The following is a 22,036-nucleotide window of genomic DNA, read 5'->3' as shown; positions in this document are numbered from 1 at the left end:
GCTCAGGCTGTTCGACGCACGGGGCGGCAGGCAGGGAGAGGGCAGCGGGGCCGCGGCAGGCACGGGGCCGCGGGCGGGGCTGCGGCACCCAGCGCAGCAGCGCTGCGGCGGTCCCGGCGGCCCGGCCGCCGCTGTCACGCAGCCCTGGCCCCGGCCGGGGCTGAGGCCGCCCCCGAGCGCCGCGGCGGGAGCGGCCGCGGGTAGACCCAGCCCGGGAAGGGGCGGTGTTGTCACCGTGCGCCCGCTCGAGCAGCGGCCCCGCACAGCCGCGGGCGGACGCTGGCCCCCGGGAGCGCTGCCCGTGACGGGGACACCGCGGTTCCCCCAGCGGGAGCTGTAACCGGGTTCGCTGCGCCTTCCCCGGGCCCAGCTCCGGCTCCAGCCGCGGTGCCCGCCGCCGCGCAGGGAGCCGCGGCCGCTCCTCCCCGCCGGGCGCGGCACAGGGAATCCCAGGGCGGAGGGCGGCGAGGGGGCCGGGCCGGGCCGGGCCGGGGCGGGGCGGCCGCAGGAGGCCGCGTCGCCGCTATAAAAGCGGAAGCGGCGGCCGGAGCTTCACAGCCTCGCCCGACTCATCCCGCCTTGCCAGCTCGTCCCGCGGACATGGCGCTGTCTGCCGACCCCCATTTCAAGAAGCTGGTGGAGTGGCACAAGGCCAACTCCTCCAAGCTCGTCCTGCGGCAGCTCTTCGAGGCCGACAAGGATCGCTTCCAGAAGTTCAGGTGAGGCCGGGCGGCCCCGCGGCGGAGCGCGGCCGCGGGCCCGGGGGCCGGCGCAGCCCCGGGGGCGCGGCCGGGCCCGAGGCGCGGCGCTCGCGGGGCCGCGCTGCGCTCGCTCCCCGCCGAGGGCCGCGGGGCCGCGCTCCGCTCGCGCCCCGCCGAGGGCCGCGGGGCCGCGCTCCGCTCGCGCCCCGCCGAGGGCCGCGGGGCCGCGCTGCGCTCGCGCCCCGCCGAGGGCAGCGGGGCCGGCGCGGAGCGGGTGGCGCAGGGCCCGCGGGGCCGTGCCCGCCACGGCGGGGCCGGGCACATGCGCCGGGAGGGCCGGGCCGGGGGCGGGGGGAGCCCCTCGCAGCCCCGGGGGCGGCCGCGCCGCCTGCCCTTGACTCATCCTTGCAGCAGGGTACGTGCCGGGCGGCACAGCGCCCGCTGCGCTCGCACAGCCGCACTGTGCGGCGGCACTCAGCCTCTCGCACGCCGTGCTTAGTCACGATAAGCTCCGCGATAAAATCGCCGCGGCTGCGCATCCCCCTGAGCCCCCTCCGCCCGTACCACCCTGCCCGGAGCCGGGCAGCGGGGGTGGTGGGGAGGTTTAGCCCTCCCTCGCCTCACGCGATCCCTGCTACAGAAAACGCCTTGCAGCGCATAGAGGAGGAAGTAACAAGTGGAGCCATCGTGATAGCGTTCAGTGCCTTCATCTTGTAAAGAGGGATGCGTGTTTTCTGTTTGCTGGAGACTGTGCTGAGAAGGCACGTGTATGCTTACGTTGTTGTACTATAGCAGCAGTCGGAACAGTCTAATACTATGAGATGCATCCCAGTTTTGAGTTTTAAAGTGAGTCTGAGTAATAGAGATAAACTGTGTTGTGATAAGACTTGTTGCGTGCATCAAGCTTTTCCTTGCTGTCCTGCATAAAGGGGTATTTTTCCCCTTTTGAGCTTATTAGAAAATTCTTCCACTCTAATTAAAGATTGTATATGAAGTCCTGCATGTCAGTGTATGTGAGATAAAATATCATTTGAATCAATGGAAAAAGTATGCTGAATCTTTCAAGTACTGATTTCACCTAGCCCTTTTAATAAGACTTTTTATATTTTTAAGAAATTGATCAATAATATCCTATTAAATCTGCTAGATCCTCAGTAATAGACTTAGATCTCCTTGCAAGTTTTCATTGTCACAAGTATTTTTGGGTGAACTGGTCTTCACTGAGGTTGTTTATTTCAAATAGCTCCCCTAATTCTTGTCCTTTTGTGCTGCCCATAAGTAAACAGTTCAAGTGTCTTAAGTTTGCTTCATCTATCTTAAGCCTTTCTTTTAATTATTTCAGTCCTGTTTCCTGCAAAGCCATCTCATTCTAGTCCGGGAGAACTTCCTCATAGCAAAGTACAATTGCAGAGCTGATAGCTTCACTGGTACTTTTACCAGTGCTGGCCACTCTGAACCAGATCAGCAGGAGGATCGTAGTTAATATTGGTTGAAAACTGTAGTCTGGAGGTTTAGCCACATGGTCCTATGTAGTTTGCAACTTCCTTCACATGAAATCAAGATTCATGAATGTCTTTTAGTTCTAGATGTTGTTGTAAAATCATTGACTTCCTTCCTTTTGAAGGAAAAGAGAAACTCTACCCAGGTGAAAGTGCTTCCTGATACTGGTTCTGGAGTAATTTCAGACTGGTGAATAGTTTTTAATCTGAATATTTTATATCTGGGCACAAGTGTCTATTTAATATTATTGGAAGAACCTTACACTCACTGACTGCATCCTATCAAATATATATATATACAAAAGATTATTTCTTCCTTTTTTTCTTTTCTAGTTCAGATTTTGTATGTCCTGTTTTCCTGATAAGGAGTGTAGCCACACCAGTAAGAGATCTTTGCCTTCTTTGCCACCCAAGGTGGTAAGGTAAGGCCTGATAGGAACAGGAGTTCTTATCAACATGGGTTGTTCACTGGAAACTGCTGGTTTTGAAAGGGTTAGAACAGATATGATGCAGCCATCATAATACTCACCAGGTAAGAGATACCTGGGTGCTGACAAAGGTACCCCTGATGCAGACAGAAAGTGCTAAATGACACTCCTGCTGCTTGGCTTGTCCATTGTCAAGGATAAGAGCCTCCAGTGTAAGTGGAAAATGTGGGAGATGAAATATTGAGATGCTGCATCACTTCCAAGTGCCTGTGGCCTACGTGACAAGGCTGCTGTCCCCCCGAGCAGCACTGCCACGAGCTGCTGCATTGCAGAGCGGGTGCTTGGGCAGATCACAGCTCAGCTGCAGGGCTTGGGGCTTCTGCTTAAACACAGGGCGGACGGATCTCTTGCTATGAGGGCTTAACACAGGATTACATTGTGCACCATGCTCCACCTTGTGTGTGGGAAGTTAAATCTGGTAGCCATTACTTGATTTGGTTTTGCCTGAAAAGTCTTGGGTGGCACATTTCTGCAGTTTCTTCAAATGAGCAGTGGCTTGAATCCAGCCATACTTTCATGAGGTATTTTCTCTTCTAGGCCTAGTGAGATTGATTTTCATTCATATATGTAAAATAATGAATTGTAGGTGGAAGACATTTCAAGTAAACCTGAAATCCTTTTCTTTGTGGAGTAGAACACTGGGAGAGCCTATCAGCTGCAGTTGAATATGAAAGGAAAATTTCAAGAGTTCTACTTCTCTAAACTGAAGAAGTGTTAGTATGCTGATGGTTTTGCTGCATCATTAGTGAAATGTGTTCGAGTCTGAGATGTCTCTAAATAAATTGCATCAAAAATCAGAGACTTGTTCTTTTTTTTCTTCTGTGCTGTATCTGAGTAACAATTGTGGTAGGTGAGCCAAATCAGTCCTTCCACTAGCTAGCCATATTCCAGGGATCCTGATGCTGGGTAGTCAGGGTTTCAAGATTACTGTTGGCAGCCTGCTGAAGAGAAGGGTGGTTAACAGCACTGATACTGCTTTTCCTTGCTTGTCTGTGTTCTCACTTATTAAAGAAACGTGGTTCTAGGACTGTGCTTGAAGACACCTTCCTTTCCTTATTCATGCTTATACTTGAAGACCATAAAAAGGATGTTAGTGTTAATGAACAGTTAATTAAGTTAACAGTAAGTGAAACCACTGAAATGTTAAGGCCTTGCTGGTTATTACTGTTACTGTGAGTTCAGCTCCGTTCTTCCTTTGAAGAATCTTGCCCGCTCTGCCATGTTAAATATGAATAGTAGTTATGCTGTAGTGTGTCCCTGTGAATTCTCTAGCATATGTGGTGGGTAAAACGGCAGAGCATGTTTCTGTGCTCAGGTATTAAGAAGATGCAAGGGAGGCAATGAACAAGGCAGAAACACTGAGAATTTAGATGGCTGCAATTTCCTGTGGGGGATGTGTGTGGTGCAACAGGGAGAGCAATATATGCTTTTATCAAAGGCTTACTTACAGAATTCAGCTCTTCAGTTAGAATAATTGTATAGATTTGGTTGGAAATTCTTGCAAAGAAGAAATTGGTAAAACAATGTTGTAAAGGAGTAGAGGAGCTATAGAGCCTATCACACAGATACAAAGATAGTAAATACAAATGGGCTCACTTGGTTTCTGCTGGGCTAACATTTTTGTGTTTCCTCTCAGATGTGAACCTACAAGTGCCTGTATTCTGATGGGCTAGGCTGTAGCTTGCAGATCATTTGTTAAATAATTTGGAGACCTCCACTGAATCAATAAGGGCTGTGAGACTAAACCATGCACAAATGGGGTTTAATTCTGCATAGTAGTTGACAGTGTTTCTGTTAATGATTTTTATATTAGACTTGTTCAAGACTCTGTATGAAAGAATGACAGGACCTATAGGAAGACAGTTTAATTTTCCAGCAGTAGAAAAATGTGAAAAGCTCTTTACTGATAATGCATTAGGAAAAAGCTGACTATTGTTAGAGAATGCTGGTGGAAACAGTATGTGATGGTCCAACTATGTATCAAATATACTTCATTGTAGCCGAGTATTCACAAGCAGAAAGCGGACACTGTAATTCAGATTGTTGAAAAACATGGTTTTCAAAAAGAAAGCATTGTATGAAACTTGTTGGGCAAATTGGTCACTCACATCTTCTTTGCTAACTTAGTCTAATTAGGATTCCCATTATTTTTTAATCTATAGAAACTTACCATTGTCTTGCTTAAAACAGTCACTCCTCAGGAATGTGCAATTAAACAACCTGTTGGTTTTGACAGCTTGACCCTCAATACTGACCATGGGGATATCTTACTGGATTACTCCAAGAACCTTGTTACAGAAGAAGTGATGAAAATGCTGATGGAACTGGTAACTATTTAAAATCTTTCGCTAATAAAATAGCTTTTACCTGCAACTCACTATTCTAGCACTGTTTATAAACATTAGCTAACATATAAGTTAAAAGGCATCTGTTTACAAATCTTGGCAGGATTCAAATTCTTGCATTGTCATCTAGCCCTGAGATACAAAGCCATTTTTCAAAAATGTGCTTTGAAAAATAACAGGTTTTTTTTTACCTAGAGTCTAGTGGGTCTTTTAATCTATCATAATTTGTTTCCCTGTCTAGTGTTAATTGTTCATACTCTTTTATGTAGCTGGGCCTTTGTAATGTGTGTTGACTTCCACTACTTTAAGAGGAATCTATATTTACCTTAGGCAAAGTCAAGGGGTGTGGAAAGTGCCAGAGAGCGCATGTTTAGTGGAGAGAAGATCAACTTCACTGAGGTAAGGCTATTTCTGTCCATGGTTCTTTCCAATTTAGTTGTGCCTGTGTATTATGGATGTTTATGCATCTGTGTAAGCAAAGTCTGAAAAAACTTACTTTAAATACTTATTTGAAATCCTGAGTGATTGTGGTGGTTGCTGCACTACTTCAAGAGACAGTTTTACAGCTCTTACTAAAAAAACCTCCTTCCTTCAGTACATCTTATTTTAGAGGTTTTGGTGGTATTTTTTTCTCTTCCCTGATTTGTGGAGAGGAAGATGTTTTAGACCTTGCAATGGACATTCCAGATAACCCTTACATGCTTTTGCCTAGTGTTAGTGTTCATAAAGCTTAGTAAACTGCCTAAAGGGTGTGAAAGGAGGATTGTGTCAGACCTTCTCTTTTGGGCTGTGTCTTTGGATACATTTAACAGTCAAGACTATCAACAGTCTTGGGAAATTAGCCATGTATTTCAGTAGAGGGATGATACCTTCCTCTTTTTGTAAATATGAAGATTTTAGTAATGGTTAAATCTTTACTAAAACATACAGAAAGCCAACTGTACTTTTTCTGATATTAAAAATAGGATGGAAATTGGGAACTCAACAGTAGAGTGGGTTTAATTAGTCTGCGTTAAAAATTAAGGCTACTTAGTATGTTTGAAGAAAATTCAGAGAAACTAGTATTTCCTTTCACTTGGCTATTGACTGATTTAGCTATTGCACAAGCTGTTTGCTTAAACTAACTAAGCAGTTGGACATTGTATTGTTTGTAAATGATTCATGTTTATGAAAAGGCATAGACAGAAACAAATAGTTTCTCTGGAGAAGTGGTTCCTGTTCCTTCTGTATTAATGCCTTCAATTCACAGATGTTGCTACTGGGAAATTAAAGCAGGGAAAGAGCGTGAGGAGTCTTTAAATTTTTCTGGAGGGTTGCTTTGTCTGATACTGCTTTTCACTAGCCTCATGTAACACAAATTATTACAGGGTTAGCCCATCTCTGGCTGTATATTATGGTGGTGTTGTTCATTGTGTGTTGAGAGCAGGTGTAGCAATTGAAGTCTCAGAAGGGTGCAGTTTTCGCAGAAAGCACCTAAACACAATATCAAACTCTGATGTGTTGCATTTCTGCTGCTAGCTCACTCTTCCTACTGTCTTGATACCACTTCATGTATCTTGCAAGTCTAGAACGCCCTCTTTTCTTGTCAGGCTGTCTCTCGGTTACTTCCTTCCAGTTCAGAAGTTGACTTAGATGGAGTTTGCCGAATTTTTCTCTTTGTATAGAATGTAAAATCAGGTTGGTTTGGCGCTGGATAGGGAGCATCTGGACAATGTGAAATTGTCAGATGTTAAGCAGGATGCTCTCAAACAGCATGAATAAACCTAAAGCAGTAAGACATGGGGGAGCTTCTTGATGGCAGGAACTGACTTGTCCACTAATCTTGAGCTGCTATGGAACATTCTTTGGATATTTGTCTGAAGTGTTGTAGACTTGTCTGTATTTGATGCTGTGGGCATTGGCTGCATGGTGTGTGCTTATGTGGATAGTGCACCCATGTGTGTCACTGCCAGGTGTTTGTCCCAGACGAGTTAAAACTTGGAGCTTGATATGGTGCAAAGAGCATTACATGGTAACTCATCTGACCACTCATCATGGGGACAGTCTTTATAGCCTGCATGGTGTTTAGAGAATACTTCTGCTTAACCACAGAGATCAGGTCAGCTATGCCTCCTCTTGATTAGACAAAGCATCCTTCAAGCCTGATAGCGAGCAGTACTTACCAAATACCATTCGATGGCTGAGTGCTGCAAAAAAATTCTCTGTTAACCCCAGATTTGAGTGGGTATACTTTAATTAGCAAGTGGAAGAAGCTTTTTGTATTCCAAGTCAGTAACCACAAACTCAATGATTTTTGAATTAGCTTTTGGTGTTTAAATCGTAACTTCACAGTTCATATTTTGTGTTGTCTTTGTCTCACAGTGCCTCTCACTGTGGAACAATGAGGTAGAGCAGACTAATTTTTTAATTTGTTCATTAGTATTGACTAATTCCATCATTCTGGATTAAAACTGTTAAGCTCTTAAACAGCCGAACCACAGGGCAGATTTTGGTTGTTTGACTTATGTGCAGCTGTGGGGAAGTAACATAAATTGTGTGTGCCAAGAGATTTTTTTCTTATAGCACAACTACTATGTATATCTGGTGTGCAAGTGTTCAGGCAGCATTTAATTGTGGACAGTGGATAGAGGGATGTGGCTATTGTATCCTTTGTTGTCAAATGTTTAAATTATTTCTCTTCTTAAATTGAGTATTCAGGATAATTGAGAAGATGTCTGAGAAAATAACTTCAGCTGCTTGTTCGAATTGATTTTTTTTTTTTAGTATTGTCATCAATAAGAAACAATTTCATTCTTGGATACCTAAAGCATGCCAAAATAAAGATCATTGGGTCATGAATATTGTTGAATTCTGAACCTCAATCTCTAAATGCTTTTAAAGGGATTTTGAACCTTTTTCCCAAGTAAACTATTAGTTTGCATATTGTGCTGTTCTAAGCCCCCTCCACTGAGTGGGTGAAGTGAGAGGGTGATTGAGGTACATGCACACAGTGTGTATGCACACACACTGAAAATCCTGCTCTACTGATCCCAGTTAATCTAAAGGATTTCTAAATCTTGATGACTGTACTGCCTTCTGGATGAGGATCTGAGGCCCTGGGGTGTAACTTGGAAAGAGCCTCATCTTGATTTTTTCCCCTTTGTTTCAGAACCGAGCTGTGCTTCACATTGCTCTGAGAAATCGCTCCAATGTGCCAATCCTTGTGGATGGGAAGGATGTTGTTCCAGAAGTAAACAAAGTGTTGGACAAAATGAAGCACTTCTGTCAGGTATAGTACCACCACAGCTTATTTTTATGTATTTGTTTTATACCCAGCCAGGTTCTTAGATGCGGATTGTGAAATGTTGATTGTAGATTGGTTCACATGAATTGTGTCCTTGTTTGAGGTTTACAATAATTCTGGCTTAAGGATAGTGTTGGAGCTGGTTTTATTGATTTGCTTTTCTCTCCCTATTTCCAGTTTTTCTTTAATGGGCTGCATGGATTTTGTTCTTTCAGCAGTAGTCTGTGTACTTTGGAAGTCTTGTAAATCATTAAGTACCATTCAAATATTATTGCTTGCTAATTTTTCAACTAATTGGCTGCACCAGGTAGAAACTGCTTCTTAACATTTGTGTAAAATCAGGAGAGAAGTAGAAGTTCTCAATTGCGATTTGATTATGCTCTACTTGCATAGTTTCTTAAGGACCTTCTGGTTTTAGGTCAAATTACTTTGATTCTATTCTGTTTGCAGAATACCCACCTGGGTAGTTTTAATGCATTTTAAACAAGGCTGTGAGGACCTGGACCTACTTGGTTTCTGTTGTCTTAACTAGGTGGTAGTGTCCTGTTTCACTGCCAACTCGTACTTCTAACCTATACAGAATGAGCTTGCATTCTGTTCTGTTCTTAATGATAAATGCTAAAATCACAATAGCTGACACCAGTTGGTGTGAATTTGGTACTTTCTTCATATGCTGTGAGAATTTAATTGCTGTGGACTTTCTGTGGTGTGTGGCACTGTAGAATTTCTAGCTGATTGAGGTTTTGGTAGTGCAAAAGAAGAATTTTCACTGGTGCCATAGTCTTGTTCGCTCTATGGTTTCAATTATCAGAACCTGTGACTATCACTTCAATGCAGATGTATCTGCTCTGCAAAATAAAAAATCATGTTAAGCAGTTTCTTTGAAAATATTAACAAAGATGCTGTTTTCAGTTGACTTGGCAGATGGGATTTTAAGACTGGCAATATCATCTATGGGGTATAGGAATACTATTACTAAAAATGGATTTTCTGTTTAGAAAAATGAAAAGTTTAGATATTTGTAGCAAAGGAGAACAAGTATCAGCATAACTAAGTGCTATGTAGAAAAATTGCTTTAGAATTGGGGAATGTACTTAGAAGTATGCATGATACCAGCAAGATTGCTTTTGTAGTTGGAACAGATTGACTGTATAGGTGGTAGATGATAAACAAAATTCAATGTAGAGTTTTAGTTAACGATTGTAATTTTGTTTTGGAGTTTTCAGTGATGCTTAAAGAACAGGAACAGAGCAGGAACTTGCACCATGTGCTGTTAAGGTGCAGCCCAGAAATAAATCCTAATGCAAAGCATACTTGCAAGAGAAAAGCTTTTAGAATGTTTGGTTTGCCAATAAATCTCTTATGTCTGTGGCTTTATTAATACTGTCTTCCAGTTTAGTTTGTGAAACTCTAACTAAAGGCACTTGAAGAACAACTTCAGGTTCAAGTATTTGGAGTTTTAACTTCATTAAGTGTTCGATGTTGCAGTGTGTTTTTTACTTCTATTGTAGACATAATGAAGTGTCTGGCTAAGAAGGTAGCTCTGAGTGTAGGCCTTAAGATCTAGAGGGTTGAAAGCTGTCTTTGGCAACTTTTTACAACAATACCTGAAAACAAAGCCTGTTTCCTAGTCCTGGGTTAGCATCAGTAGCTTTAGTGCAAGTATAAAATGGTAATTGTGTCTTCTGTTTTGTTGTTTGTATTTTTTTTTTTTTTTTGCCACAGAGGGTCCGTAGTGGTGAATGGAAAGGCTACACTGGAAAGGCAATCACTGATGTGGTCAATATTGGGATTGGTGGCTCTGACTTGGTAAGCCCCTGACTTCTACACACCCTGCCCATCTTGGTGTACATGCTTACAGTGAGGATAAAATCTAATTGTGGCTTCTATCCAGGGCCCTCTGATGGTAACCGAAGCCCTGAAACCGTATTCCAAGGGAGGCCCTCGTGTCTGGTTTGTATCCAACATTGATGGTACTCATATAGCCAAAACCCTGGCTGAACTCAAACCAGACACTACTCTCTTCATCATTGCATCAAAGGTATGTCTGATACAAGCACTGCCTTGGCTTGTTCCTCCGATAAAGAGTTCATTCAGAAGAGAGGGCTGTCCACAGAATATCTAGATCAGGGACTTCCAGGGTGGATTATTTCCAAACAGTCCTGTTGTGATCCTTTCTAAACTTGCAATACAAGGTTGTGTTGCTGCTGAAGTACTTGGGGATCTCTAAGTCAAATGCTGAGCATTACTTAACCTAAATAAGATACATGAACAATTTCATGTTGTCTGGGGTTTATTTCTCAGTCAATGCAAGTTTTAGCTTTATTCACAAAAGTTTGTTTTCCTTTACTTCTCTGTAGATGGAATGTAGGATCTGATGTAGTTATTTCTTTGAAATTCTGGATATTATTTCATTCCTAAAGTACTTTCGATCCTTTATTTTAAGTACAGTGTACTTGTTAAATGTTCTTGTTTTTTGCATTAATTGCATTCATTGCATTTAAGAATCTCCATTTTACAGGGTAGTCACAATACCTTTACCTAAATAACTTAAATGCTGAGTTCCTTGAGCACTATAAATGCTAAGCTGATTTGCTTAAAGAGGTAAAGATAGTTTGCTGGTACTTCAGACTACAGACTGAACAGCTGCCTTTAAGTCTTGCCTTGCTAAGAGCTTACTCTGTAAGCAATAATTGCCAGCAGCCCTCTCCCTCTGAGGAATGCTTCTGTCTGAGCAGAGGAAAGAGGTGGAGACAATCTTCATAGTTACATAACTTGGGTTGCCTTTGTAAAGCACAGTAGAACCTTTCTGCTGTTGGAGACAATCTTCAACAAATGAACGTGTGTGCAGTGCTGGCTGTGCTCTGCATGGTGCTCATTATCTTATCTTGGCACTGCTGCAGCTGAGCAACAGCTTATGGGGCAATAAGGAAACTGCACAAAGTAATACTAATGGTCACTTGGAATAATTGAGTCCAGGGATCACGGTTCAAAGGCTTAGAAAACTGCCAAATTGAAAAAGTAACACTTGAGTTTGTTTGCCAGACTGTAGTTAGTTAATTGGATATATTTGGAAGAGGATGAATGGCATTTTTTATTTCTATAACAGGCTTATGTTTCATAATGGAGTATTTCTGGAGATGGATGAGAGTAGGATGAATCTAGTGTTCACCCTTAAAGCTAAATTTTAATGGCTGAGTAAATTGGAATGGTTGTGGATACTTGCAAAACTGCATGACTGAACTTCTGTGCACACTTCATAAAGCAGCAAAATGTTTTCATCTAATCAGCAAAAGAAAAATTATGACAAGAGTATTGGTAGAAATGAGTGCTCTTCCATGAAAAAGTATGAATTAAAGAACAACAGGATAGTACAGCTGGGTTATCCTGTTTAGATGTTCAATTAGTTTGTTTTTAGTTGAACAGTAAAACTTTAATTTTTTAGTAAAAGACTAAAGTAGAAGACTTTAGTCTCAAGGTTTTGCCAGTTTGGGGAATGGGAAGGCAGGAGATGGGGAATAATTATTCTAATTTCAGATACACACTAGTTTAAAACTAGATGGGTAAATCTAGTAATATTAGTGTTTACTGGATTCATAAGATTGCCTTTTTTCTGTAATCTGGCAGCAGCTGTGTATTATGAACATCTAGAATCCCTCTGCTCTGATTATCTGAACATGTGATGCTTTAGTAATCTGAAGTTGTTTCCATGTTAAGAACATTGTTTTACTTATTTGCTTGTTTTCCACTGTGCAGACTTTTACCACACAGGAAACCATCACCAATGCAGAAACAGCCAAAGAGTGGTTCCTGCGTGCTGCTAATGATGTAAGTCTGAGATGTGTAGCTTAAGTAACAGAATGCAGCAGTTTTTGTTGTGCAATTTCTTCCTGGTCATTCTGGGTGCTTTGGAGCAGAGCCAGTAATACCCCAAACATAAGCTTAGTGAACGATGTACTTAGATCATTTCAGTGCTTTGGTAATGACAGACTGATTGGACAAAACAAAGTGATAACCCGTTAGTTTTTCATTATAAATGCTTCTCATGAATTATTCCTCCAAATCTTGCCTGTTAAGTAATAGAGTGTAGTGTTTGCCTTAGAGCTAGCCAATAATTTGGTAAAACTACTAGTGATGAAAAAACAAGACTAGAGTGTGTGTGGCACTACCTTTTAAATTATCGCCAAATCTTTAAAAACCAGAAATGAAGCTATAGTTGGAACAATACATTGACATTTTTATGGCAGATGGCTATGCTATGAATAGAAACCTTGTATTTGGCTCATTCTCTCCTATTTTGAACTCTTAAAGGAAAAAAGCAGATACTGCATGTTCAGGTAATTAAGATGGTGTGTAACTTGTTCCAGTCAGGGTAGCTGTACTTAGTTTGAAAGCTGGGCTTTGAAATTCCTCTGTACATTACTGTTCAGCCAACTCATCTTTATCAGAACACCTTCTGAAAGACTGAAGTCTGACTCTGGAGCTTGACATTTATCAGTAATTCCAGTTGTCTTGGTTTTTTGCCCTGGCTGGAAGGGCAGTGGGTGTACATCGAGCTCTGTCTGCTCCAGAGCCGTGGTGGTGGTGTCCAGGCCAGTAACACACTGAGGGAGAGGCTGTGCCCTCTCTGCAGGGAATGTGGCCGGAGGGCTTGATGGGAATATCATCAGTGTTCTCTTTGGGTAGGCTGCCAAATCCCACACTGAATGTGAATAAGATTATTTCAAATTAATAATAACTGATGATAGTTAACAGTGTTTTGTTTGAATGGTAGCAGATCAGCTTTATAACTAGAAATGAAAATGGTTAACATTCTAGATCTAACTGTGTGTTTATTTTTATTAAGCCTTCAGCTGTGGCCAAGCATTTTGTTGCCTTGTCTACCAATGCTGTAAGTATAGTCAATCTAGTTAATTTTTCCTATGTACCTTACCTTAAGATCTAGCAAGGAAGCCTATCCTTTAAGATGCTTGAATACCAAATTTTAGCATTCCTCTTGAACGAAAGCCTTTTTTTCCTACTCAGAGTGACTTAAACACTTCTAGAGTATTGAGCTATACTAAGACTGGACTTTGATTATAGATGTATGCTTCTTCTGCTAGAGCTTTAACTTTGAAATCAAGAGCTCTTGTGCTTGAAATGACTTGTTATTAATGAGTGTTATCTCTAATTGCCTAAGTTGTGTGTTAATGCAGTTGCATAAGCAAATGTTATTCTGAACTCCAGGTAAGAGCTTAAATGGAGCAGGCAATTTGAAAAATGCTTATGATGAGCACACTGTGATGTGGTGCTTCATGCAAAAGTATGAAGTAGAGAGACTGGCAGTAACTAGAAGAACCCTGCAGTCATTGACAGAGTGTCAGGGATTGACATTATGGTTCTGGTAAATGTAAACTGAATGTCAGTCCAGCTTTAACTATATTGATATTTCTGGAAATGAAAATGCAATTTTTGTGATGGATGCTATGCATTCTAAAAATAGGTGTAGTTGTAGGATTGTTTGTTTAATTGATATCAAACTTGTATTTGCTTGCTTGATGTAAAGCTTTTTATGATTGTTGGTTTTACTGATGGTGTTTTTTCATGCTTATTTTAGCCTAAAGTTAAAGACTTTGGAATTGACCCAGAGAACATGTTTGAGTTTTGGGATGTAAGTAAATGTCTGACATTGTGGTAGATGTGAACTGCTAGCTTTTTCTGAAGCAAGTAAGAGGATTCCAACTAGATGTCTTGAAACTGCAAAAGCAATTTCTAAAGCAGCAACTCCTAAATTATAGGAGTTGTACTCACTGCACTGGAATACCTGAAAACCCCTAACTAAAGGCAAATTGAGAACTCCTGCCCATTCTGTTACAATCTTCCAGTCAAAGGTCTGAAGAGGAGTCTTCCATTTTCTTGTCCGTCTAATCAGCTGTTGAGTAACAGGAGATAGTCTTGGCTTATTGCTCTATGCAAGTAGTTATTATAAGCTGTGACATTTGCCTGTTGGTGTCTATAGTATATAACCTAGGCCTGGTAAAGGTCAGACATCAGAAATGGGAGCCTGATTGGAGATTTTGTAGCAGATGCATATTTTAAGTATACTGCCCTTAATCTAGGTCCTTATATTTAATTAGAAACAGGTTGATATTTCTCATTGACTAATTGCCTGACAAATGAGCTGCTGTTCAGAAGTTATTTGGAATGTTACCTTTCCTAAGTGTCAGAATTTTGCTGAAGCAGGCTTTCCCTGTAGAGAAGTGATATTATGAAAGCAGCTATACAAGCTACAAATTCAGGATTTGGAAGTTAACTGGAATCAAGCTATTTACTTAACAAATGTTATAAAAATTGGACAAGTAGGATAACTTCAGACTCTCAAAAAAGGCTTTCATTACGGTGCACTTTAAAGTGCAGGTTCCCTTGACTATGCCAAATATACATTTTTACAAATATACATTTACAATTACATTTTTACAAATATACACCTTTCTGGTGAACTATCACCAGAAAGAGTATCGATTTTGCTGGGAACAGTTTAAACACATGCTGCTGTTCTCTAATAGTTTGAATGTAAAAGCCTTGTACTTCTCTATCTCAACCATCTCTTGTTTGCAGTGGGTTGGTGGTCGCTACTCCCTGTGGTCTGCCATTGGTCTCTCCATTGCCCTGCATATTGGTAGGTATTCCTGTGATGTCACCATGCCAAGAATTGCTCTGTTTTCTTCAAGAATGTTAACTATGGAGTCCACTATTAACAATAGTGGATTGTGAATCAGATTTGGGGCAAATACTATTTATCTGCCTACTCTGAGTGGTTGGATGTGGGTGCTAAAAACTATCTGGGATGTAATGGAAATGCTGGCATTTCAGTACTGCAAATACAGTTTTGGAAATTACCCCATACTTGGGGACAAATAATCAAATTGCATTGCTTTAGTCATGTAGCTGAAAGTTCCTGATTTATGTAAAGCTGTTTCAGTGTTGAAAATCAGACCTTGCATATAACATTGTTAAACTTGAAGTAGGGTATTTAGTATCTGTAAGTATACACACGCTGACACCAAAGTTCTGTTTTTGGCTCTGTGTATGAGCTCTGTTTAGCATTGTTAACTGTGTCCATCTGCTGTTAATTCCTATTGTTCCCAGTACTTTATCTAGGCTATAGGGCCTGATTACATTTTTTCCCTCATCACTGCTTTCATATGTTTAAAGTCTGAAACTATCATGTCATTTATTTTTCTAGGCAAAAGCTAGAATTCCCTTAGACTGGGGTTAGAAAAATAGCATTGGGTTTAGTGTTTTTTGGAATTATGAATAGGTGTTTTCATGTGTAGAAAAACCTATTGTAAGAGCAAAATAAACAAGTCAGGCATTTATTCCTTCATCTGCAATAAACTGTTCATTGCTGCTGTCAGACAGATTTGGTGCTGACTGCTGAGATGCCAGCCTAACTCCACTTCTTCCTCTTAGGGCCCTCAATTCCCACAGCTGGCCATAGGTAGAACTGCTGCTTTGAGTCCAAACACTTTGCCTCCCAGTTGCTATGTATGAATCAGGATTTCTGCTTTTTCAAGAAAGACTAGCCTTAGTGAAGCTCTTCATTTGGGAAAGTGAATGGAGGTTTAAATATCCGAACTACAAAGCAAATAAAGCTCAGGTGAATTAAGAGAGAAAAGGGAGGGGAGGGGGTAGCCTTTTTCTTTGAGAATATCTTATTAGATTTGTTTCTCATTACACCAGTGCAGAAATCCCTCCTGTGCTAGCCTTGCCCTATTTTTTTGTAGATGTTTCCCACTAGCTGTGATTAAATGTTCAAACTTGCTAGAAACTTTGTGGCCTCAAAAATAGGCTCTGTATTAAAGGCCTCTGTTTTCCTTCTAGCTGCCCATTCTGCCCGAGTGGGGAGTTTAGGCAAAAGTTTTTGACTTACATTTCATGAAGTTGGACTTGCTCTGAAGTCTGGGCTTTAAGCATAAGTGAATGTCTGGCTTATGGGATGCATAATACAGGAGAAGTCTAAATGCAGCTTTAAACTTGATTAGTAGTTGGGAACCTTGCTGCATACAAGGAATCAAAACTGTTTCACAGTTGTCTCTATAAGAAAAATCAAGTTTGATTTGCAATAGTAAATACAAACTGACTTCTTTCCATTGTTAGGTTTTGACAACTTTGAGAGTCTGCTTGCAGGAGCCCACTGGATGGTGAGTTGGGATGCCCTTTTCAGATTTGTTGCTCTTTAAGAGTGGTTAGTAAGGAAATGGAAGGCAGGTTGATTTCTAAAGTTCAGTTCCCCACATCCTCCTCAATGATGTTAAAATGACAGTTTGTAGGAACCTCACACTGGATGAATAATAAAAACAATGCAGGAGTTGGGAGGGATAGCAGTTGCTTTGTCAGAAGTGTAACTTTCCTTTCTGTCGTGCAGGACAATCACTTCCACACTGCCCCCCTGGAGAAGAACGTGCCCGTTCTGCTGGCCATGCTGGGGGTGTGGTACATCAACTGCTACGGCTGTGAGACCCACGCCCTGCTGCCCTATGACCAGTACATGCACCGCTTCGCTGCCTACTTCCAGCAGGTAGGGCTCGGTGCAGCACGGCTTCCAGCCAAGTGCAGATAAGATTCTGCCCTGGTTCAGCATCCTGGATGCACGTGTGAGATAAAACTGCAGTCACTTAATGCATGTTGTCAATTGCCTCAAGAGACTTGTGCCAAGATTGATATCAGCTTATTTCATCACATCTGTTATCTTGATATCCATAAATTAATCAGCTGTATCCCCTATGCTTAGAAAAATTTCTAAAAACAAGCACTATTTATTGTAGTTGAAGCATATATGGAAACTGATACTGAGTCATCCTGCCCTTGCCTTTTTTAGGGTGATATGGAGTCTAATGGCAAATACATTACCAAGAAAGGTTCTCGTGTGGACTACAGCACTGGCCCTATTGTGTGGGGAGAGCCTGGCACCAATGGGCAGCATGCTTTCTATCAGCTCATTCACCAAGGTAAACAAACTTGGTTAAATACCTTGTTCTGGATTAAGGTCTGAATGGCTACAGAGCTGCAGGAGTCTGCAGAGTTTGCACCTGTATAGAGGTCGGACTCCTATCTAACCTAGCATCATGGTGCTATGGGGTTTTAAATTAGTAGCTTATGAAGGCTAGAAGATGCAGGTTTTAGCTACAATATTAACTACAATAAGGAGGTCAAACAAAGCCGAAACTACCAAGCTGTATTGTTAGTTCCCCTTGTTCTAAATAATAATGCTCTCCTATAAGGCTTGTAGACTGAATTTGCCAGCAACTCTAAAAATGGGGTGAGAAGTGAAAGTTTTCTAAGACTTACCTGATGCAGAGTTATTTACCTGGGTTTTTTACAGGAACTCGCATGATTCCCTGTGACTTCTTGATCCCTGTGCAGACCCAGCACCCCATCAGAAATGGCTTACATCACAAGGTAAGCTCTTTGTCAAGGCACCATATTTCATGTGGTTCAAGGCACTGAAGCTTACTTGGTATTGTAGTATGTGACATTTCTAAGTGCTCCTTTGAAACTATACACAAAAGTTCTGTCAACATTCACAACAGATTAAAAAAATATCTGGATTATAATTGCAAGTTATATGTAATGCAGTAGTATGTTCATTCTTGAAGCAGTTGCAGTGACAGCTCTTGAGGCAGCTGGTGGTGTTTCCTGTGGGCCTACTGAAACTAGAAAGAGTTGAGCAATTAAGTATTTAAAATTCCTTGAAGAATTTTAAGGACTATAATTCTTGGAGAGTAGGAAGAAACAAATTCTCAGACCTGATATGGCACCATCTCTGAGGGAGGCTTTCAAGAATTAAATTCTAGAACAAAATTTGGTGAATGTAATGCTATGGCTGGGGTGATGACCTTCTACACAGGTGTTTATAACCTGTTTTTAGTTAATCATCTGATTTTCAATGAACTAAGATTTTTCTTAACTTCCAGGAGTGGAAACATGTTCAGGTTACCTATTTACTGCATACTTCACTAAAAGTATCTTTAGTCACTGAATTTCACTCTTGTCATGATTTCAGATTACAAGTGCTATTTAAATTGTGTAATAGTAATCTCTTGTCAAGTAAGACCAAATACAGGTGAAAATTTAAAGTATGACTTCACAAAAGAGGGCGAAAAAAGGTTTCATTTGACTGTAAAAAACTTACTATGTCTTCAGGTAGGACAAAATCACAGATAAATTTGCAGGCTAACATTAGATAGGGAGCAATAAGTTAGAACCTTGCACTGCATTGATAGGGATTGGTATATGGTAAACTGTGGGGATTGTCCTGCATACAGATCAGCAAATATATCTTAGCTGGTTACCTCTGACTAATCTTTGCACCTAGCTTTCCATGAGATGGTGTAGAATGAGATAAAATCATCGATTATACTGGGTGAAAGGGCTGTGTGAAGTCCTGGCTCCTCTGGTGCCATTGCAAGCAGCCAGCTTCAGCAGGAGCAGGATTCTGCAGAACTGTCCTGTTTGTCTTTGCATACATGTACTTTAGTACATGCAGTAATAGTAACTACATCCCCTGGCACTCTCAGGTAAGAGGCAATAGCTAAAACTGATACAGATTTTACTGCCACAGTGCTAAAACTGACTTGTAGGACTAGACTAGGTCTTGGTATGGGTTCAAGCACCAGGTACCAGTATTCTAGCTATGCAAAATGATAACTTGTGTTTATTTCTGTGTGCTAGATCCTTTTGGCCAACTTCCTTGCTCAGACTGAGGCCTTGATGAAAGGGAAGACTGCTGATGAGGCTCGCAAGGAGCTGCAGGCAGCCGGGCTGAGTGGAGAGGCTCTGGAGAAGCTCCTTCCCCACAAGGTGCCCAGGGGCTGCTGTGGCTGTGAGGGCTGTGCTGGGGGCGGCAGGGCAGCTGGATGGGCTGGCACCATGGGACCTTGGCAGGGCACTTGGAACAGGCTGCGAGCAGCACTTGGGCTCTGAAGCCTTGGAGGCATTCCAGGAAGCATGGGCTATCTCAGCACTGCCCTGGGCTAGTGACTTTTGGGTTACTCCTCATAGCCCGCAGTAGCCAGCAATGGTGCTTGGAGACACATTTCCACTGTGTTTGTAAAAAAACATAGGAATGGTATGATTTTGTGGTTGAAGGCCTTTAAAGCTTTCTGGACTTAGTATTTGCTTCTAATACAAATAGTCCAGTGTGGACAATAAGGAAGATAAAACCTGGAAGTTTCTGATGTGTGTTTTACAACATACTAGGTGATAAAATAACTCTTGTTTTGAAAGGTCTTTGAGGGAAATCGACCGACCAATTCCATCATGTTTACAAAACTCAACCCCTTCACCCTGGGAGCCATCATTGGTGAGTAAATACATTTCTCATCTATGAATTCTATTGAAGACTTGGTGATCAAGATTATTGATAAATCTCTTTCTGCTTATAGCCATGTATGAGCACAAGATATTTGTTCAAGGAGTTGTCTGGGACATTAACAGTTATGACCAGTGGGGGTAAGTTTCTTAGTTTGTTTCTTGTATACTTCTTGACAGATTCTTGAATCTATCATGAGTTGGAAAAAAGACAATCAAAAGGGTTTTATGCTTGGAGCGCATGGTTATGGGATAGTTATAAATGAAAACAGATTTTCTTGGGATAGGTTACCATGCTATAATGCATAATGATTTGTAGATAACAATTTTGGCTAAGGACCTCTGTTGAATGTAGAAAAACACTGTGAATGTAAAAAAGATGCAGTAGTGAGGAAAACACTCAAGCAGGCTGAACACATGGTCTGAGAATTAGGAAGGAAAATGTTTTACCTATAGCATGGAAAAAATAATTATTTTACCTCTAGATTAGTAGGTAGTTTGAGTGGTATCTGATGAGCAAAAGGTTGATTACCTTAATTTTCCTGTGCTGGAGAGACAACATTCCTGGCAGAAGTCTGTGTATGCAGCAGCCTTTGGTTTCATGCAGTCTGCATCTGTGACTTAGGGCTGTGTGGAGCTCCATGTGTGCAACAGCAGCTTGGAGGAGTCTGTTGCTGTGTCACTTAAAAATTTAGTCAGGAGCTAATCAGGTTCCTTCATCTGTAGCAATATGACCTGTGAACATACTGTATGTTGGCTTAGGTAGAGGGATTGGGAAATTCAGGTGCAGCCTGCCTATGCCATAGGGGTTGTTCGGAAGAGCACACTTGCTCTGCAGGTGTAGAATATCAGTTTACACTAAGCTGCCTTTGTCTTTGTATGCATTCTTTGGTGCTGTGCTACCACAGCATGTTCTATAACCAAATGCTGCAGCAGAACCTGAAAATGGGAGACTGTCTAGTACAAGCTGGTGCCTGCTATAAACTCTGAAATCAGGAGTGCAGTAGGAGTAAGTACAGCTTTTACTGCCACACATGAAATTCCAGAATGGCATCCAAAACTGGAATGTGGGGATGCTGTAGAACCAGCCTTGTTTCTTGCAACTGTTGGAATATCCTTGGTTCTTAGACAGTGGGCTGAAACTCCTGGGTGGGTGCTGGAGGTGCTTCCAGGCTGTAGCTCAGCTGGTCATTGTTTGGGTGACACAGATCAGTGTTCTGAGCTTTGTGTTCAACAGTGAACAGGAGCCAGCTGAGTGCATTCTGCACTGGGGCAGACTGAGTAACACTAGTGAATACCGAGGTGAAAAGACTCTGCTTGACTTTGAAAACAAAATGTTCACTTAGAGATCCTGTAATCTGAGCTGTCTGTTCAGCTAAGGAGCAATGAGAACTCTACTTTTTCATGAATGGCACTGAATTGAATACTTCAGTGGTAATTCTGAGGGGTGAAACATCATAGTGTTCAGTGGGAAGTGGCTTTTTAGTGGCTTCTATTTTTAATATCAATGGCTTATAGAAATACTGTAAGTTGTTAGTACTAATATTGCTTTTTCTTTCTTTTCCTGCTTTTATAAATGCAGAGTTGAGCTTGGAAAACAACTTGCCAAGAAAATTGAGCCTGAACTGGAGTCAGATGCTCCAGTGACATCTCATGATAGTTCAACAAATGGGCTCATCAATTTCATCAAAAAACACAGAGCGTGAAATGAAATACTTAGAGGACATCGACAATCTCACCACCAAGTACCCAAATCTGTTGTAGATGTGCTTTTTTTTTTAGCCACTTTTAACAAAATAGCACTTTACAGATGTAGCTCTCTTCACTTGTTGCAGTTAATCTTGTTGTGTCAAGTGTTAAAAATGAAACTAGTTTTGTGAAACCCTGAGATTGTATAGTTGCTTTCTATTTCTGTGGCTGTTAATCTGTAAAGTGCAGCTGGTATATTCCTCAGTTCTTATCCCTCAACTTCCTTAAAGATGGTCACCTACTGGTACTAGAAAATAAAAGGTATGGTGGATGAGTAAAACTTTTTCACTCAATTTTTGAAATGCAGCCCTCGTTGCATTTGCCTCACTCACTGTGTAAGGTCCTCTGAAGCCAAGTAAGCTGACTTCTGTCTTTTTGGACTGGTTCTACTGTAAGCTGGAAACTAGAATGTGTTTAAAGAATCAGACCTACAGCTGTAGGTTGTTCGGTTACATTTCATCCCTTTTGAGCAAAATACAGACTTTTTGTTTTCCCCAGCGCTACTGTGAAAATGCAAGTTTACTGATGTTAGATTTCCTGTTTTGTGTGAGCTTCATGGACAGCTATCCAAAAAGGAAGAAAGTTCCTGAAAAGACAGTGACATCTTAACTTTTCCAAA

The 22,036-nt window shown here is 41.6% G+C and overlaps 1 protein-coding gene across 1 annotated transcript; it reads left to right on the top strand.

Moving 5' to 3' along the window:
- The first annotated feature begins 511 nt into the window (after positions 1–511).
- GPI (glucose-6-phosphate isomerase) lies at positions 512–21,556 on the top strand. The gene is made up of 18 exons (XM_021536705.2): positions 512–719; positions 4,925–5,015; positions 5,364–5,432; positions 8,182–8,301; positions 10,042–10,125; positions 10,211–10,357; positions 12,073–12,144; positions 13,163–13,207; positions 13,913–13,966; positions 14,914–14,974; positions 16,456–16,499; positions 16,724–16,876; positions 17,177–17,306; positions 17,681–17,757; positions 19,030–19,158; positions 19,585–19,660; positions 19,743–19,809; positions 21,251–21,556. The coding sequence occupies exons 1-18, from the start codon at positions 601–603 to the stop codon at positions 21,372–21,374; spliced, it is 1,662 nt and encodes a 553-aa protein (XP_021392380.1). The 5' UTR covers positions 512–600; the 3' UTR covers positions 21,375–21,556.
- The last annotated feature ends 480 nt before the right edge of the window (positions 21,557–22,036 follow it).

The sequence above is a fragment of the Lonchura striata genome, chromosome 13 (genome assembly GCF_046129695.1).
Source record: "Lonchura striata isolate bLonStr1 chromosome 13, bLonStr1.mat, whole genome shotgun sequence".
Lineage (NCBI taxonomy): Eukaryota > Metazoa > Chordata > Aves > Passeriformes > Estrildidae > Lonchura > Lonchura striata.
Note: the sequence above shows the minus strand (reverse complement) of the source record. Positions and strands in the feature narration are given on the sequence as shown.

Bases quoted from the DNA above. Each gene is read 5' to 3' on its own strand.
- GPI (XM_021536705.2), top strand. From the start codon at position 601: ATGGCGCTGTCTGCCGACCCCCATTTCAAGAAGCTGGTGGAGTGGCAC. The intron at 5,016-5,363 runs GTAACTATTTAA...TATTTACCTTAG, and splicing joins TGAAAATGCTGATGGAACTG to GCAAAGTCAAGGGGTGTGGA. The intron at 13,208-13,912 runs GTAAGTATAGTC...TGCTTATTTTAG, and splicing joins TTGCCTTGTCTACCAATGCT to CCTAAAGTTAAAGACTTTGG.